Source organism: Palaemon carinicauda, chromosome 11 (assembly GCF_036898095.1).
Source record: "Palaemon carinicauda isolate YSFRI2023 chromosome 11, ASM3689809v2, whole genome shotgun sequence".
Taxonomy (NCBI): domain Eukaryota; kingdom Metazoa; phylum Arthropoda; class Malacostraca; order Decapoda; family Palaemonidae; genus Palaemon; species Palaemon carinicauda.
This window is the reverse complement of record NC_090735.1, coordinates 115,815,005-115,835,330: the sequence shown is the minus strand read 5'-3', so window position 1 is coordinate 115,835,330 and position 20,326 is coordinate 115,815,005. Positions and strand designations below refer to the sequence as shown.

The following is a 20,326-nucleotide window of genomic DNA, read 5'->3' as shown; positions in this document are numbered from 1 at the left end:
TCAGTTTTTTTACTCTCGTCCCTAGTCTCTGTACGGGGAGAAAGGATAAAACGTTTTTAGTTTTTATTCTCGTCCCAAGGCACTGTACGGTTTGAGATTGAAAACGTAGTTTTGAATGAACTATTGTTTAGTCTCCTTCCCAGCCACTGATCTTTTTATCTTAAAATATGTTTACTGTTTTTTGCTTGTATTAATGTGCTTACATTATACGACTGATTTCGCAATTATAACCTTTTGATGAGGGTAGAATTGCGTGCTTCAGGTAGAAATCAGTTTTATTCATACCTAATGTGAATTGTTAAAAAATTCGATTTCAGTGAAATAAGTGCAAAACAGAAAATCGTAGTGATCAAGTGATAATTGCGCAAAGTGTTATCAGTGTTGCAACCGAGGGTTCGTCTGTTCGTGCCTGTCGTTCACCTAGTCCGAGACCTCTTGCAAGCTCCCAAGCCCAGGGGAGAAGTAATGTCGTACGACTTATGGGTTCGAGAGGACTTGATCAGCGAACAGACGTTCCCTCTATGGTTTCAGGCGTGTCTCATCAACACCGCCCCTACCATAAGACGAGCGAGACGATTTTCTCCTCGTCATCCGAAGGCTTTTCGCATAAGAAACCGTGGAACAAGGTTTCGAGGCCCTTTAAGCGAAAGTCAGTCCTTTCAGGACAGGTCCAGCGTCCTGGTTTTAACTATTAGGACAGCTCTGACCCTATGCAGTCATCGGAAGACTGCTCGCTGCCTAAACAAAAGCGTAACACAGGCTCCGAGAGTCTTTTTGTAGGCAAGGTTTTGCAGTCACAGACGTTACCCTCGTCTCTTACCGCAACCATTCCCGTTGATCCTAAATGGGTTGTACGGCAAGACATGCAGAATAAGCTTGCCTCTCTTATGGAGGACTATTCTGCTGAGCAGGTTCACGATGATCCTCGCCGCTTAGCTGATCGAGATCCTGGCCGTCAGCCGCCCAAACGAACCTTTGCTCGTCCTGTTGACGTTGACGTTACAAAGTCACGTCAGTCACATTTTGTAGAGCCTCACTCAATGCAGTCCAGTGTTGACTTTCAGCCGCTTGTGGACGTTCAGCCGCTGCCGCATGCTCTTGTTGACGTTCAAGACGTTCGCCAACCAGCGAAGTTGACTTGTTTTGACGTTGAGCGTCAAGCACCGCAGTCAAGAGTTGTTTTGACTGCTCAGTCTAGGCAGTCAAGGCAGTCTCGAGTTGACGTCGAGCGTCCTCCCGCACCTGTTGGTTGTTGCTGGTCAGTCCTTTAAGCAGTTACATGACATAGCGTCCTTGACTGCTACTGTTGCTCCTTTGCGTGTGGACTCTGCTTGTCAAGCATTGCCACCACGGCAGGTCTCTCCCTTGCTTGAGACTCGGCTATTGTCGGACAAGGTTCCTTCAAATGAGGAAGTTGCTGTTCCCCCTCCTACTGATATTCCCTTGAGGACTCTGTCAGACGGAGAGGAGCCTAAAGCTGCTCAGCCCTCTATGGACTTTAAATAAATCATGCTGATTTTTAAGGATCTTTGTCCGGATCTCTTTGTAACTGCTGCTCCTCGTTCGCCTAAACGTCAGAGTTTACACTAGGCCTAGCTACTTCGAAGCCGTTGTTTTATAAGCTAGTGCTCTCTCGCTCTTCTAAGAGAGCTTTACGTTTGCTAGGCGACTGGTTTATCACCAGGAGGAGTTTGGGGGAGACAGCCTTTGCTTTCCCTACTTTTAAGCTGGCTTATAGAGCGAGAGTCTGATATGACACGGGAGAAGTTCTCGGCTTGGGAGTTCCTGCCTCTGCCCAGATAGACTTCTCAAACCTCATAGACTCTCCCTGGCGCCTGGCCATGAGACGCTCCAAGATTTTATGGTCGACTTCAGAGCTAAACCATCTCTTGTTAGGAGTTTTTTCGAGCGTTTGAAGTTTTGCTGTACAATTATGTCATGCATAAACAAGGCTTTCAGGGATGGCTCCAATGATCTGACAGCCACGTTCTCTGCAGGAACAAGTCCCTCAGGGATGGCTCCAATGATCTGGCAGCCATGTTCACTGCAGGAGTACGTAAGAGGCAAGTGCGCTCAATGTGTTCATTGTCAAGACAAACTTCACGATGAAGTCTAACAGGCTGTCTTGACAGCATTAATGGAAGGCGACTGGATGGTCTCTCTCGACTTTCAGGAGGCATACTTCCACATTCCTATACACCTGGATTCCCAACCGTTTCTGAGGTTTGTTTACAGGAATGTGGGGTACCAGTTTTGAGCCCTGTGCTTTGGCCTCAGTCCTGCTCCTCTCGTGTTTACGAGGCTTATGAGGAATGTGGCAAAATCCCTCCATCTATCGGGGATCCGAGCCTCCCTGTACTTGGACGACTGGCCTCTCAGAGCATCGTCCAGTCTTCGCTGTCTGCAGGATCTACATTGGACATTGAGTCTGGCCAGGGAGTTGGGACTTTTGGTCAACCTAAAAGTCCCAACTGATCCCATCCCAGATTATTCTATATTTGGGGATGGAGATTCGCAGTCCAGTTTTTTCGGGCTTTTCCGTCTGCCACCGAATAGAACAAGCCCTGCTCTAAGTCCAACTAATGCTGAAAAGAAAACGTTTGTTCAGTCAGGAGTTGGAACAGTCTCGTAGGGACTCTCTCATCCCTGGAGCAGTTTGTCTCACTAGGGAGACTACACCTTCTGCCTCTCCGGTTCCATCTAGCCTCTCACTGGAACTAGGACAAGACGTTAGAGACGGTATCATTCCCAGTCTCCGAACCAGTAAAGGCATGCCTGAAATGGTGGGACAGCAATATCAGTCTGAGAGAGGGACTATCCCTAGCAGTCAAGAACCCAAACCACGTGTTGTTCTCAGACGCGTCGGATTTGGGTTGGGGTGCGACCCTGGACGGTCGGGAATGCTCGGGTCTGTGGACCTCAAGTCAGAAGAGCATGCACATCAACGGCAAGGAGCTATTAGCAGTCCACTTGGCCTTGATGATATTCGAAAGCTTCTTCGAAACTAAGTGGTAGAGGTCAACTCAGACAACACCACAGCTTTGGCGTACATCTCCAAGCAAGGAGGCACACACTCCTTCACGCTGCTCGAGATCGCAAGGGACCTTCTCTTATGGTCAAGAAATCAAGGCATCTCCCTGTTGACGAGATTCATCCAGGGGGACTTGAACGTCTTGGCAGACTGTCTCAGTCGGAGGGGTCAGGTGATACCCACGGAATGGACCCTCCACAAGGACGTGGGCAAGAGTCTTTGGGCTACTTGGGGTCAACCCACCATAGACCTCTTTGCCTCCTCGTTGACCAAAAGGTTACCAATCTATTGCTCTCCAGTCCTAGATACAGAAGCAATCCACATAGACGCGTTTCTACTGGATTGGTCTCTTCTGGACTTATATGCATTCCCACCATTCAAGATAGTCAACAAGGTACTGCAGAAGTTCGCCTCTCACAAAGGGACAAGGTTGACGTTGGTTGCTACCCTCTGGCCCGCGAGAGAGTGGTTCACCGAGGTACTTCAATGGCTGGTAGACTTTCCAAGAAGTCTTCCTCTAAGGGTAGATCTGTTACGTCAGCCCCACGTAAAGAATGTCCATCAAAGCCTCCCCGCTCTTCGTCTGACTTCCTTCAGACTATCGAAAGACTCTCAAGAGCTCGAGGCTTTTTGAAGGAGGCAGCCAGTGCGATTGCAAGAGCGAGGAGAGCTTCTACCATTAGAGTATACCAGTCGAAGTGGGAAGTCTTTCGAGACTGGTGCAAGTCAGCATCTGTGTCCTCGTCCAGTACCTCTGTAGCCCAAATCGCAGATTTTCTTTTACATCTGAGAAAGGTTCGCTCCCTTTCAGCTCCCACGATTAAGGGCTACAGGAGCATGTTGGCTTCGGTCTTTCGACATAGAGGCTTAGATCTTTCCAACAATAAAGATCTCCTTAAGTCTTTCGAGACCTCTAAGGAACGTCGTTTGGCAACTCCTGGATGGAACTTAGACGTGGTCCTAAGGTTCCTCATGTCAGACAGGTTTGAGCCATTACATTCAGCCTCCCTGAAGGATCTCACCCTCAAGACACTTTTCCTAGTGTGCTTGGCTTCGTCTAAAAGGGTCAGTGAACTTCATGCCTTCAGTAAGAACATCGGCTTTTCTACAGAAAAAGCCACATGTTCACTTCAACTTGGTTTCCTGGCCAAAAATGAACTGCCTTCTCGTCCTTGGCCTAAGTCCTTTGATATACTTTGCCTATCAGAGATCGTAGGCAACGAACTTGAAAGAGTGCTGTGTCCAGTTAGAGCTCTTAAGTTCTATTTAGCTCGTACTAAGTCATTACGAGGTAAATATGTTATTTTCATTAGTAAAATAAATTTTTGAATATACTTACCCGATAATCATGTAGCTGTCAACTCCGTTGCCCGACAGAAATCTAAGGAGGGATACGCCAGCTATCACAATACTAGAAGGGGGTGTACTTACCAGCGCCACCTGTGGCCAGGTACTCAAGTACTTCTTGTTGACACCTCCTCAATTATTCCTCGGTCCCACTGGTTCTCTATGGGGAGGAAGGGAGGGTCAATTAAATCATGATTATCGGGTAAGTATATTCAAAAATTTATTTTACTAATGAAAATAACATTTTTCAATATTAAACTTACCCGATAATCATGTAGCTGATTCACACCCAGGGGGGTGGGTGAAAACCAGTGTACAAGATTAAAGGATAGCCAAGTATCCCAAATTTCATATAACAGTTATCTCAAATAACAATGAAATAATAAGTACCTGGTAAGGAAGTCGAATTGAACCGTTACTCTGCCTCTTTTTTAAGTTCGTCTTCCTTACTGAGCGCAGCGTTCCTCTTGGAGGCTGAATCAACCCAAGGTGCTAAAGTATATAGGGTTGCAACCCCTACTAAAGGACCTCTACACAACCTCTAACCCAGGCGCTTCTCAAGAATGAATTGACCACCCGCCAAATCAAAAGGATGCGGAAGGCTTCTTAGCCTACCGTAACAACCATAAAAACAACAATAAAAGAATTCAAGAGAAAGGTTAAAAAAGGTTATGGGATTAAGGGAATGTAATGGCTGAGCCCTCACCTACTACTGCACTCGCTGCTACGAATGGTCCCAGGGTGTAGCAGTTCTCGTAAAGAGACTGGACATCTTTCAGATAAAATGATGCAAACACTGACTTGCTCCTCCAATAGGTTGCATCCATTATGCTCTGCAGAGAACGGTTTTTATTAAAGGCCATCGAAGTAGCTACGGCTCTTACTTCGTGGGTCCTTACCTTCAGCAATGCAAGGTCTTCCTCCTTTAAGTGAGAATGTGCTTCTCTGATCAGAAGCCTTATATAATACGAAAGCCCATTCTTGGACATGGGTCTCGAGGGTTTCCTGATGGCACACCATAAGGCTTCTGACTGTCCTCGGAGATGTTTAGACCTCTTGAGATAATATTTGAGAGCTCTGACAGGGCAAAGAACTCTCTCAAGTTCGTTACCTACCATGTTGGAGAGGCTAGGTATCTCGAACGATCTAGGCCAAGGACGTGAAGGAAGCTCGTTCTTTGCTAGGAATCCAAGCTGAAAAGAACATGTAGCAGATTCGGTTGTGAAACCAATGTTCTTGCTGAAGGCATGAACCTCACTGACTCTCTTAGCTGTTGCAAGGCAAACGAGAAAAAGAGTCTTGAGGGTAAGGTCCTTAAATGAAGCTGACTGGAGAGGTTCGAACCTAGATGTCATAAGGAACCTTAAGACTACGTCTAGATTCCAGCCTGGAGTGGAAAGACGACGATCTTTAGACGTCTCAAAAGACTTAAGAATGTCTTGAAGGTCCTTGTTGGAAGACAGGTCCAAACCTCTGTGGCGGAGAACTGAGGCCAACATACTCCTATATCCCTTAATCGTAGGAGCTGAAAGGGATCTCTCATTCCTAAGATGAAGAAGGAAGTCAGCTATTTGGATCACAGAGGTATTGGTAGAGGATATCGAATTGGCTCTACACCAGCTTCGGAAGACCTCCCACTTAGACTGGTAGACTCTACGAGTGGAAACCCTTCTTGCTCTGGCAATCGCACTGGCTGCCTCCTTCGAAAAGCCTCGAGCTCTAGCGAATCTTTCGACAGTCTGAAGGCAGTCAGCCGAAGAGCGTGGAGGTTTGGATGCAACCTGTCTACGTGAGGTTGACGTAGAAGGTCCACTCTTAGAGGTAGAGTCCTGGGGAAGTCTACTAGCCATTGTAGTACCTCTGTGAACCATTCTCTTGCAGGCCAAAGGGGAGCAACCAGCGTCAGCCGTGTCCCTTCGTGCGAGACGAATTTCTGCAGAACCTTGTTGATTATCTTGAACGGAGGGAATGCGTACAGGTCGAGATGGGACCAGTTCAGTAGAAAGGCATCCACATGAACTGCTGCAGGGTCTGGAACAGGAGAACAATACAGAGGAAGTCTCTTGGTCATGGAGGTGGCAAACAGATCTATGGTAGGTTGACCCCACAAGGTCCAAAGTCTGTTGCACACACTCTTGTGGAGGGTCCATTCCGTGGGAATGACCTGATTCCTTCTGCTTAGACGATCTGCTGACACGTTCATATCGCCCTGGATGAACCTCGTGACTAGAGAGAGGTTTAGACTTCTTGACCAAATGAGAAGGTCCCTTGCGATCTCGTAAAGGCTCCTCGAATGGGTCCCTCCTTGCTTGGAGATGTAAGCCAAGGCTGTGGTGTTGTCCGAGTTCACCTCCACCACTTTGCCTAGCAGGAGGGACTTGAAGTTCAACAGGGCTAGATGAACTGCCAGCAGTTCCTTGCAGTTGATGTGGAGAGATCGTTGTTCCTCGTTCCACATTCCCGAGCATTCCTTTCCGTCCAAGGTTGCACCCCAGCCCGAGTCCGATGCATCTGAGAAGAGATGAAGATTGGGGGTCTGAATGGCCAAGGATAGACCCTCTTTGAGAAGGAGGTTGTGCTTCCACCACAGGAGAGTGGTCTTCATCTCTTGGTTGATAGGGATAGAGACTGCTTCTAGAGTCGAACTCTTGTCCCAATGAGCTGCCAGGTGGAATTGAAGAGGGCGGAGGTGGAGTCTGCCCAGCTCGACAAACAGGGCTAGAGACGAGAGAGTCCCTGTGAGACTCATCCACTGTCTCACTGAGCAACTGCTCCTCTTCAGCATGCTCATGATGCACTCTAGGGCTTGGCTTATCCTGGGGGCCGATGGAAAAGCCCGAAAACTCTGACTCTGAATCTCCATTCCCAGATACACGATGGATTGTGAGGGAATGAGTTGAGATTTTTCCAAATTGACTAATAGACCCAGGTCTCTGATTAGGTCTAAAGTCCAATGAAGATTCTCCAGACAACGACGACTCGAGGAGGCTCTCAACAGCCAGTCGTCTAGGTAGAGGGAGGCTCTGATGTTTGACAAGTGAAGGAATTTGGCTACATTCCTCATCAGAAGGGTAAAGACCATAGGAGCTGTGCTTAGGCCAAAACACAGGGCTTGGAATTGATAGACGACCTTTCCGAAAACGAATCTTAGGAAAGGTTGGGAGTCTGGATGAATCGGAACGTGAAAGTATGCGTCTTTCAAGTCCAAAGAGACCATCCAGTCCTCCTGTCTGACCGCTGCTAAGACCGACTTGGTCGTCTCCATCGTGAACGTCAGCTTGGTGACATACTCGTTGAGAGCGCTGACGTCCAGCACCGGTCTCCAACCTCCTGTCTTCTTGGCCACAAGAAAGAGACGGTTGTAGAAGCCCGGGGATTGATGGTCCCGGACTATAACCACTGCCTTCTTCTGCACAAGAAGCGACACCTCCTGGTGCAATGCTAGCCTCTTGTCCTCCTCTTTGTAGTTGGGAGAGAGGTTGATGGGCGATGTGGTCAGAGGTGGTTGAAGGCAGAATGGAATCCTGTAACCGAACCTCAGCCAACTGACAGACTGTGCGTCTGCACCTCTCATCTCCCAAGCTCGCCAGAAGGTCTTGAGTCTGGCTCCTACTGTTGTCTGGAGAAGCGGAGAGTCAGTTTTTTCCTTTGGATGACCTGGATCCTTTCCTGGACTTGCCTTTGTAAGAGTCTGGACGGGAGCTTCCTCGGCTGGGGGCTCTACCACGAAAGGGCGGTATGAACCTAGTAGCAGGGGTATCAGCCACTGGGGAGCGGTAAGTCTTAGGGACTGAGGTGGCAGCCTTAGACTTACGAGCCGAAGAAGCTACAAGATCGTGCGTATCCTTCTGTATCAGGGCAGCAGACAAGTCCTTAATGAGCTCTTCGGGAAAAATAAACTTCGAGAGCGGAGCAAAAAGAAGTTGTGACCGTTGGCAAGGTGTAATGCTGGCGGAAAGGAAGGAACACAGCTGTTCCCTTTTCTTCAACACCCCTGATACAAACAAGGACGCTAGCTCGCCCGATCCATCTCTGATGGCCTTATCCATGCAGGACATTAACAGCATGGCAGAATCTTTGTCCGCAGGAGAGGTTTTCTTGCTGAGGGCCCCCAGGCACCAGTCGAGAAAATTAAACATTTCAAACGCTCTAAACACCCCTTTCAGCAAGTGATCCAGGTCTGAGAAGGTCCAACACACCTTCGAGCGTCTCATAGCAGTCCTTCGAGGCGAGTCTACCAGACTTGAGAAGTCAGCCTGGGCAGAGGCAGGTACTCCCAAGCCTGGTGCTTCCCCTGTGGCATACCAAACGCTCGCTTTCGATGTGAGCTTCGTTGGAGGGAACATGAAGGAAGTCTTGCCAAGAAGTTGTTTAGACTGCAGCCACTCCCCTAAGATCCTAAAAGCCCTCTTGGAGGATCTAGCTAGGACAAGCTTGGTATAGGAAGACTGAGCTTGATGTACGCCCAGCGAAAACTCAGATGGCGGAGAGCGGGGAATAGCCGAGACAAAATGGTCTGGATAAACCTCCCTGAGAAGAGCCAAGACCTTGCGAAAATCAAGAGACTGTGGAGAGAGCTTGGATTCGTCCACGTCTGATGAGGGATCAAGGTGTGCCTCCTCATCATCCGAAACCTCATCCCCAGAATGAGGCGACGAGATCGGATACGAATGCTGAACCGCAGAGCCAGAACGAGCAGGAACAATAACCGTGGATACCTCATCAAGTAACTGAGGCTCAGACTGCAAGGGCTGAACAACAGACGAAGCAGAAGGAAGGCGCATGGGTGGAGGAGGTTGACTCCTAGCAAGAGATGTTGAACCCAAGGAATGCGCTTGCTGAGCGGAGGACGGAGGCGGAGCAGTAAGTTCCTGTTCCTGTGGAATGAGCGGAGCGAGACGAGGCCGAGGCTGCGCAGAACAAGGTAAAGTTCTCGCAAGCAGAGGCTTCTGAGGCGCAAGATCAGGGTGCAAGGGTTGAGCTCGGTGCAGCAGCTGAGGAGACTGACTCATGGGCGGAAGAGGTTGTTGTACCTCAACCGAGAGTTGCACCACAGGTGGAGCAGCCAGGGGAGGAGGAGGAAGAGTGGAGTAATCCTCCTGATCCCAAACAGAAGGTTGGCTTAAAGAAGGCTGAGGCTGAACAACACTGGGAACAGCGAACTCCGAAAGTGGTTCAACATCGTACGCCTGGCAGATGGTGCTGCGACTAGGTGGAGCGAGCGCAGGCGGGTTGAGCACAGGCTGAGCGGGTGCAGGCGGAAGGAGTGCAGGCGGAGGCGGAGGTGCAACACTCTCAGCCCGACACTCACGCATCAGGTCCGAAAGCTGAGCTTGCATGGACTGAAGCAAAGTCCACTTGGGATCAGCAGAGACGGCAGCAGACTGAGGTAAAGCCTTAACAGTCGCGCTCTGTTGTGGCAGAACCTTACTCCTCTTGGGCGGAGTACAGTCGACAGATGACTGAGGCGAGTCGGAGCTGAGCCAATGACTGCAACCTGGCTGAGCACTCGCGGGCTGGACTCTGCGTTTAAGCGGTCTCGAGACCTGAGACCAACGTTTCTTCCCAGAAAGATGATCAGCGGACGAGCGGAAGACGGGCTCAATCGTCTGCAAGTGGGAGTGACGGTCTTTAGAAGACACGCCCGCAACCACTGAGGATAATTCTGTGCGCCTAACAAGGCCTGCCGAACCCTTATGCCCTTCGACATTGCTTCTCCCCTGGGCTTGGGAGCTTGCAAGAGGTCCCGGACTGGGAGGACGACTGGCTCGCACAGAAAAATCCTCACGCACCACACTGGCACTAACACTATCACAAGGCACTGCACCGACACTAGCACTCGTCACAGCACTGGCACTAACTCCACCCACTGCACTCTTGACCTTCAGCTCTTTCACTTCGGCCATCAGAGACTTATGGTCACTTACCACTAACTCTACCTTATCGCCTAAAGCCTGAATAGCACGTAAAACCACTGACATATCAGGCGGAGGGCACACAGTAGGTTCGGGGGTAGCCACTACAGGGGTAGGAACAGGAAGGGGATCATGAGATGAGGAAAATATAGAAGAGTGAGAAGAACTCCTCCTAACTCTACATCTCTCTAACTTAGAAGAATACTTTAAAAGACGGACAAAATCCAATTCCGAAAGTCCGGCGCATTCCTCACATCGATTTTCTAACTGACAGGGTCTGTCCCTACAGTCCGAACAAGCGGTGTGAGGATCTACCGAGGCCTTCGGAATACGCCTATTGCAAGACCTACATCGTCTATGGGAGGGGGCTTGCGAATTGTCAGACATTTTGTATTCAAGAGTAGTCAAAGGGAGATCCAAAAAAACAAGCAAAAATTCGTTAATCGTTAATCTGAACTAAATAAAAGCTATCTAGCTAATATCAGAAGGTTTCCAGTAATGCGACAGCCGTTAATCTGAGAGAATACTTCACCAAATATCCGTGAATAAACTCGAAGACCATAAGCGTATCCCAGAACGTCTAGCCGGAGGCACGACAGAGGAATAATTGAGGAGGTGTCAACAAGAAGTACTTGAGTACCTGGCCACAGGTGGCGCTGGTAAGTACACCCCCTTCTAGTATTGTGATAGCTGGCGTATCCCTCCTTAGATTTCTGTCGGGCAACGGAGTTGACAGCTACATGATTATCGGGTAAGTTTAATATTGAAAACTGAGGCATTATGGTGCTCAGTTAAGAAACCATCATTGCCTATGTCAAAGAATGCTTTGTCATATTTTATCAGATTTTTAATACGAGAAGCTCATTCTCACTTGAATGAGAAAGACCGATGTTTGCTTAAGGTTAAGATGCACGAAGTTAGAGCTATAGCAACCTCCGTGGCCTTCAAGCAAAATAAATCTCTGCAAAGTATTATGGACGCGACTTTTTGGAGAAGCAAGTCAGTGTTCGCGTCATTTTACTTAAAAGATGTCCAGACTCTTTACGAGCACTGCTACACACTGGGTCCATTCGTTGCAGCGAGTGCAGTAGTGGGTGAGGGTTCTACCACTACATTACCCTAATTCCAATATCCTTTTTAATCTGTCTCTTGAAATGTTTTTAATATTGTTTTTTGGGTTGTACGGAAGGCTAAAAAGCCTTTCGCATCCTGGTTGATTTTGCGGGTGGTCAAAGTCATTTCTTGAGAGCGCCCAGATTAGGGGTTTGATGAGGTCCTGTTGTATGGGTTGCAGCCCTTAATACTTCAGCTCCTGGGAATCTTTCAGCATCCTAAGAGGATCGCTGGGCTTCGTGAGGAAGACAGACTAATAAGGCAGAGTAATCGTCTAAGTCAACTTCCTTACCAGGTACCTTTATATATTTGGGTTTTGTTATGATATAGCTGTCAAAAACTCTAAGCATATACGCTGTAAACTTAATTAACTCTGGTCTCTACCCACCACCATGGGTGTGAATCAGCTATTATATATTCACCGGCTAAGTTAAATATTTAAAAATGATATTTTAATTATAAAATAAATTTTTGAATATACTTACCCGGTGAATATATAAATTAAAGGCCCCCCCTTCCTCCCCGATAGAGACCCAGCGGGATGAGAAAAATTGGGTCTGTTTACATGTATATGCGGTATCTGGCCGATAGTTGGCGCTGGTGGGCACACCCGCAACCTTCATAGCGATCGCTCGCGAGTTTTTGTGTGTGTGTTCTGTCGAGCCGCTGGAGCAGCAGCTATTATATATTCACCGGGTAAGTATATTAAAAAATTTATTTTATAATTAAAATATCATTTTATGGTATACTTTGGGGGTTTCCCACCAATTACACCTCTGTGCTGAATGGTCTTCTGGCCAGTGCTATGCCATCATTCAATTCGATTAAAGGATTTGTTCTGAGTTTGAAAGTGGAGCAAGTTAGAAAAGTTGGGACAGCAAGCTGAGAAGAGACGATATGACACCAGTTAAAACTACAAGGCTGAAAGTGATGTAGGTTGTGGGGAAGGAATATTGCAGATAACCTTCTGGATGTTGCAGTATGAGAACTAGCTTCCATACATTGTGTGTGCTACCATGATAGATACGAATGCAGGAAGACCCATTGCTGGTTAGTAAGAGTCTCTTTTCTCCTGTACTTTCCAGGCTCCAATTCAGAGTAAAACATAATTTACTATATCTGGAGTATATTACAATGAACTAGATTTTAATCCTTTGTACAGTCAAGCCTATAAAAATCTATCAGGCAAAAATTTTCTACGACTAGAGAGTTATTGGGTCCTTTGACTGGCCAAACAGTACTACATTGGATTCTTCTTTCTGGTTACGGTTCATTTTCCCTTTGCCTACACATACACTGAATAGTCTGGCCTATTCTTTAAATATCCTCCTGTCCTCATACACCTGACAACATTGAGATTACTAAACGATTCTTCTTCACCCGAAGGGTTACTGCACTATCATTGTTCATTGCCCAGTTTCCTCTAGGGAAGGGTAGAAGAGACTCTTTAGCTATGGTAAACAGCTTTTCTAGGAGGACACTCCAAAATAAAACCATTGTTCTCTAGTCTTGGGTAGTGCCATAGCCTCTGTACCATGGTCTTCCACTGTCTTGGGTTAGAGTTTTCTTGGTTGAGGGTACACTCGGGCACACTATTCTATATATTTCTCTTCCTCTTATTGCATTTTTAAAGTTCATATAGGAGATATTTATTTTGTTGTTGTAACTGTTCTTAAAATATTTTTCCTTATTTCCTTTCCTCACAGGGCTATTTTCCCTGTTGGACCCCCTTGGGCCTATAGCATCCTGATTTTCCAACTAGGGTTGTAGCTTAGCAAGTAATAATAATAATATGAATCCACCCTTAAATTTACCAACTCCAGGGGGTTCTTTTAAAGAAATATTTTGTGTAGATATTTTTTAGTATTTAATTTATTCCATCAAATATCAATAAACCTTAATTTATCTAACAAAGGTATGAAAAAGTCAATGGTCATTACCATTTTGCAATGGCCACACATCAAATTCTATAAAAGTCTGATCTTAAAAATCCTGTAAGGTTAGATTTCTCTATGTGCTGCCCTTTTCCATCCTCTAAAATTTAAATCAACTTTACATGGTAGTTTTTGAAAATTCAATATCTTGAATTAGATTAATTTGTCAAAGGAAATGAAAATATTTAGACAATGACTAGTCACCCAACAGAATCTCAAAACTTTTAAATTGTTCAACGCTATACCTGCCAGAAACCTGCGAAACTTCTCATTCTTCATGCTTGAACAAAACTATCACTTCCATAGTCTAAAGAAAAACTCAATACTGTACCAGAATTGTTTCCATATTCCATGATTATTATTTCCTTAATGTAAGAAAAATATACTGTAATGCTTAAAATTATTTTGATAAATATGCTGATCCATCAACTACCATACATTTGTCAAGAGCAAACAATGGAATATTATGTCATTGGTACTGTGTACTTATTCAATAAATTACAATACCTTTGTAACAAATATCCAATAAGCAGTACAGTTCTTTGCTTAGCTTAGAAAGTAACAAAAGTGTTCCTAAAACATTTAGTTACATCCAGGTTCCAATACTACCAGTATTAATGACCAAATCCTACTCCTTATATTTTGTTATATACTGTCAGTGTGTTGTAATACAATACTTATCTTTATAACATATCACAACTCTATATCAGAGATAACAAGAACATGCATCATAACATGAAAATCAATACTGTAATAATCATAAATTGTAAAACACTACCCAACAAACTGTTAAGATTATAATTTCTCTAAACAGGACCATGAAGATTATTTACTCAAGCTTAAACAAAATGATAATACCATGCAATGTGTTTACATTTTGTCTCCTTAGACATTATTATAATGTAGTTTAATTGGGCATTGGTAAAACTAGATTCTATCAGTACTTAAAAAAAAAAAAAAAAAAAAAAATTCCAACTTCATATGATCTCGCTAACAACAGAGGAAACTGTCATTATGTTTCATAATGATCACATCAAAGTCTAATAATTTTTTTCTGGAAGTGTACGCCAATGAACAAATAAAAATGCGTAGGGACAAGCATTAGCTTTACCATATCTTTTTCTTCCTGGGGGGGGGGGTGGAAATTGGTACCATAGTGCAACATTCCCTAACTATAGAATGTAATGAATAACTACATTCAATGATCCATTTACATGAAAATATTGTCCTGGCTTTATGTAATGACAGAAGACATTGTTAATTTTCCTTTACATCAAGGTACTGTACTTGTATTAACTTAACTTCCCTGTATAACGGTTTACTCACCGACTATGTTCAACTTTTTGTCGAAAAAATGAATAGCCTAGTGGCACATTTTTGAGCGATAACCTCAGAGCAATTAATACTAAACTGCTCTTGCATTGGATTTCAGAACTAGGAGTGTGATTTGGTTCACAAAAGAGCAGCTCTCAAACTACTCTTTCTAATTGCAAAGGTATAAAAACTACATAAATTTAGGTACTTCAGACATCAGTTTGGCATGTAAAAACTCTTTATGTTTCATCGTCAATATATGATAAGTATGTGTAGTGTATACTGTATATATTTATATCCATTGCTTTTATCATAAGACTAACTTATTTTGAAGGCAAATATTGTAGCTACGTCGAAGATGCCTGGTCAACTAAATAGTTTTGATAACTTTTCTTTGCATCTGAAGAGGTACCAAAGTTATTTCCAGTATCAGAAAAATAATGAAGTATATAAACCGCACATTATCTAATCATTTCACTTATATCTTAATAGCATCACCCTGAGATGCATCAGTAATACGATTAATGGCAAGTTGTGTATTGGCAATTTCTGATAAAGCTCTGTTAATCTCTTCTAACAATTTATCTCCTTGTTCAATGCCTCTCTGTAAACGTAAAGCTGCTTCCTCTCCTTCTTGTTCCAACACTCGCATACTTGCCGTCTGGAATTGTATGTGAAAAGTTAATACCAAAGTATTATCCTCCATAATGTAAAAATAAAACTACTGTACTGCTGAAATGGTTTGAATAGTTACCTTCTTAATGAGGGACTTGAAGTTTTTCAAACACTCATTGGATTTTGTTCATAACTAAATCCAGGTATGAGGTTTATAACTATAATTACAACATATGCATCCACACTAATCTTTTCCAATAAATTTTATTTTTAGAGTACCTTGTTTATACATAGGTGATGGAATTATGTTTCCTAAATTACAAAGTATATTTACATTTACTTTGATCACATATAGAAAGTAAAAAAAAAAAGAAGCAAATTTGTGTTAGTAAAAAAACATATCAAATTTATTCTTAGTCTTTATTTTGCTATCTGCATTAAAAGTGCAGATTTTACTAAGAGCCAGATAAAAATTAGGTTTTACCTATATATGCTTTAAAGTGTAGATTTGGTTACCAAACTTACAAAACCAGAGAAGCGAGTGATTTTTTTTTTTTACAACTGAAGCTATGAACAACTTTTGCGCTTTCCTCACTGATTGTGGTGGGACCAAATAAAAGTAGGATAAGTATTGAAATGAATATTTCGTTATTAAAAATGTTTAGTAGGATCAAATAACTGTATTTAAATAATGTTATAATTAAAATTTTTCTTATTTCAATATTACCCAGTACTTATTGTGCAGATTTCCACATCGCCAGGAAGGTGGGCAAAGGGTTATTAAGTATATTTTTAGAAATCCATCTTTGAATATGACAAATGATAAAATACTCAACAGCAAAGGAATCTTACCCAAGATTCAACCTCCTGAAGATTTGATACTAGGTAATCTGAATTTGATAGTGAACTTATAATATCACCTTTAACTCCACGACTTGAGAAGTTTGAATAAGAGAGTTGCAAATGCAAGATCTCCATCTTTACATGTCCATCAAGTTATATAATTTACCTCTTCCCACAACAAAAACATTAAAATTAAACAAAATAAAAGATGAAATGATCAAGGTACAGTACTAATCTACCCATGCTTAAGTATCTTAACTCACCAATCTAATATAAATCCACAAAGGGAAAAAATTTACTTTTCATAAATGAAAAGGAATTCCATCTAAAATGTACTCCCAACACATCCTTGATTAAAGTTTGAGCCTAAATCCAGGCCTTGTCAGGATATGTATGTCTGAAGACCTGGGTGGATTTAATGACTGGCTATTTTAAGCCTCGGATGTGGCATTAAAAAAATAAGGTAAAAATATCTAACTGCTTGAACTAACCAACACCTGTCATCATGATGTGACCATACGTCCAAGTGGCCAGAATCAAAGCCAGGATTAGCAATAGGTGTCTGAAAGCTGGACTCGGTTTGGATTAGTCATGGCCAGAAGAGTCTCAGGGTGTAATGTTAAAGGAAAAGGACATAACTTTCTGAACTATAAACTGTTCTCTGCCAAAACATACCAGTCAGTAAGAACATGGGAAATCCATCTATTTGTTGTGATTAGTCTAAAAATGGTGGTCTCTACAAGTTTTAGATTGCATGGCGGACCTTTTTTAAATCAACTATAATAAACATTACAAAATATACCATACAACTAGTGAAACAACGAATTTCTATCAAACAAATATAGCCTATATTCAGAAAATTAACATTAAGGTACTAAAGACTATTTTTTTCAAACCAGTTTACATTTCATCAATGATGGACACCATAATCTACAGTGGCAAAAACCTCATTTTTATTTGACAACCAGTCAATTAATAAGAAAATGCTACCTGTAAGGAACCAAAAAAATTTTTTGGGCCAAAATTATTTATTTTTGTATAATCTCTTAGTGTACTATAGATTCGTGGTTCTCAAACTATTGTGAGATTTTTTGCCAAGGGGTCTCTTTACAAGTTTTAGATCGCTTGGCGGACTTTTTTTAAATCAACTATAATAAACATTACACATTTCTATCTAACAAATAGAACCAATATTCAGATAATGGTAAAATTATTATTATTAATTGCTAAGCTACAACCCTAGTTGGAAAAGCAGAATGCTATAAGCCCAGGGACTCTAACAGGGAAAATAGCAAAGTGAGAAAAGGAAACAAGGAACAAAATATTTTAAGAACAGTAACATTAAAATAAATATCTCTTATATAAACTATAAAAACTTTAACAAAACAAGAGGAAAAGAAATAAGATAGAATAGTGCCGAGTGTACCCTCAAGCAAGAGAACTCTAATCCAAGACAGTGGAAGACCATGATACAGAGGCTATGGCAATACTCAAGACTAGACAACAATGGTTTGATTTTGGAGTGTCCTTCTCCTAGAAGAGCTGCTTACCATAGCTAAAGAGTCTCTTCTACCCTTACCAAGAAGAAAGTGGCCACAGAACAATTACAGAGCAGTAACCCCTTGGGTGAAGAAGAAATGTTTGGTAATCTCAGTGTTGTCGGGTGTAAGCGGACAGAGGAGAATATGTAAAGAATAGGCCAGACTATTTGGTGTGTATGTGTAGGCAAGGGGAAAATGAACCGTAACCAGAGAAAAGGATCCAATGTATTACTATCTGGCCAGTCAAAGGACCCCGTAACTCTCCAGCGGTAGTATCTCAACAACAGGTGGCTGGTGCCCTAGCCAACCTACTACCAACTAAAAACTATATTTCTGGGCTCGACCTGTGTCGCTCCGTGAAATGCTTCTTATGCACCATTTCTAAGGTATAAATGGCAACCTCAGTTATCAAATGTTAATTTAATGGGATGGGTGCATTTGCTGTGGCTAAACCAGTTCTTCTAGATATGGCTTTTCTTTGGGCAGTACTCTCACATCATATACTCGGATTGCTTTTAATGTTTTGGTATTTTGTTTAGATGGTAAGTAGTAAGGAAATGGTAACTCACACTCATAGGGGTTGCAAATGGAATTAGCACTTTTAAAGCCATCTTTGTAACATTGTGACAGGACTGCTATTTCAGTCCAAAAATTAATACAGTACTGTACATTTCACAGAGAATGTTTTGCACCTGCATCATTAATCAATTCAATAAATTGTTTTTTAATTGAATAAATCTCATAAGGCAGACCAATAAAGGGAGAGCTCAAATTCAGGCTCCTATCTTTTACCTTAATCACACCCATTTAGGATATACCAACATCTGTCTCCAAAACTTTTCATCATCATGAAACACACATGGAGGGCAATGAAGATATAATTATCATTATTAGCCATGCTACATAAGAAGCCTCACCAATATAAAGATAGGGAGGATCAACCAAAGTCATGCAATACTTGTTTACTTCAAATTACACTATATCTGGGAAAAGTATTAGCCTTAGACATGCAGTACAGTAACTGAATACCATAGAATGACCGAACCAAAGAAATACTATTTACCGTACAGGCATGTAAACACAATATGAGATAGAAAAGTAGAGCTGTCATGATGGCAACAACAACTAAAATATCACAGATTTTTAAAGTAATTTGTATTTTTCCTGAGTATATAAACCACGAGTCCGTTAATATTAAGTATGATTTGATTGTAGCTGGAACTCTACTATTAAAATTTAAAATGAGGCATCAGTATTTACTGGTAGGAGGCTGAAAAACAGAGCCCCCTCACCTGCACACAGTAACCACTTGGACCTTCACCTAGAACTGCAGTGTGGTTGAGGAGGGAAGTATAACTTAGAGGACCCAGGTTTGTACTTTTAGGAAAAATAGAAATTAATTAAAAAATTGGGGATTTGTTCCTATACAAATACCAAACCTCTTCCTTTAATAGGAGAATCATCCATAGAAGGGAGAAAGTTCCTATTACCAAGCTGGCTGTTTAGTATTCTGAGATATCTGTAAAGAACACTCGGACATGTAGCAGCAAGTAGGTGTTGATCCCCTGTCAACTTGCTAGCAACATGAGAAAAATTTCTCATGTGATAGGCTAGGTTTCTAAGAAAAAATAAACGGCCACAGAGAAAGCTAAATCCTATGAGGATATATCTGAAATGTATGGTCGATTTATTGAAATGGGATACAGTATATACATTGGGTCCATCATACTTTTATTTTTACAAGATTAGAAAAGTTACTCGGTATGGTGGCTTACCTACATCAACATCTGCTCCAGCATATACAGGCCGGACACTGCACCTCAATGGAGGTGAAGGAAAAGAGGAAAAAACTCCCAGGATTCTTACCTCTCTTATTATTAAACTTATGTCGCAACTGCTAACTTAGACAAAATGATTCTTGTCCTGTGAAAGAACTATGTTTACTAAACAACCTGCTGAACAGCTACCACTGGTTCAAGGAAGAACATGTGGGTATGCTCCCGCTGATAGTGTGGTGTGAAAGATGTCTGGCACTTATGGATTCCAGCCTTCAAAATTTGCACCACTAAGTGTTTCTGGATCCTCAGCTAACAGAGGATAAGGTTACCTGATGGTTTCTTAAAGCCAGAAGGATATGGTGTTCTTGGAGTTCTTCTTGGATCTAACTGCACTCTCCTTTGGAAGGAAGACAGGACCAGCCAGTCTTCCAGGCATCAAAACAGACAAATGCTGTTGGCATTAGATCAAGATGAGACTAGTGTGAAAACTATAGTGAACACTTAGGGTGTGATAGCCAGTACAAAGCAAAGAACTTAGAACTGGTTTACCTTACCGTTAAGGCCGAAACATGGGGAATTCCTGTAGGGCTGATGGATTGAAATCTGAAATTTCACTTCTTCAGATACACAGAGAGCATCAAGTTGCCCCTCTTGATGGTACTTTGCACAGCGCTCACTATCTCCATTTAAAAAATTAGTCTCCAAGACAAACTCATTTAAAGGTGAGAGATTAATGACCAGTCTTCAATCCCCAGTTGACTTCTCTATGAGAATAGAAGACTGTAAAAGCCTGGAGAGCCATCCTGTACACTCTGAAGCAATTTTTTCTTCAGCATCTTCTTTACCTCTGCCTTAAGGGAGAGGGCTTTGTCAGAAGTCGGTTGCTAAGATGAGA

At 42.9% G+C, this 20,326-nt stretch overlaps 1 protein-coding gene across 1 annotated transcript in view; it reads right to left on the bottom strand.

The window, feature by feature from the left end:
* Nucleotides 1-13,249: 13,249 nt before the first annotated feature.
* MED21 (mediator complex subunit 21) overlaps nt 13,250-20,326 on the bottom strand; it is a 100,519-nt gene continuing 93,442 nt past the window's right edge. The window contains exon 5 of the mRNA XM_068383281.1: nt 13,250-15,315. Coding sequence (XP_068239382.1) covers nt 15,133-15,315 — 183 coding nt within the window. The 3' untranslated portion in view covers nt 13,250-15,132. The remainder of the gene's footprint in view (nt 15,316-20,326) is intronic.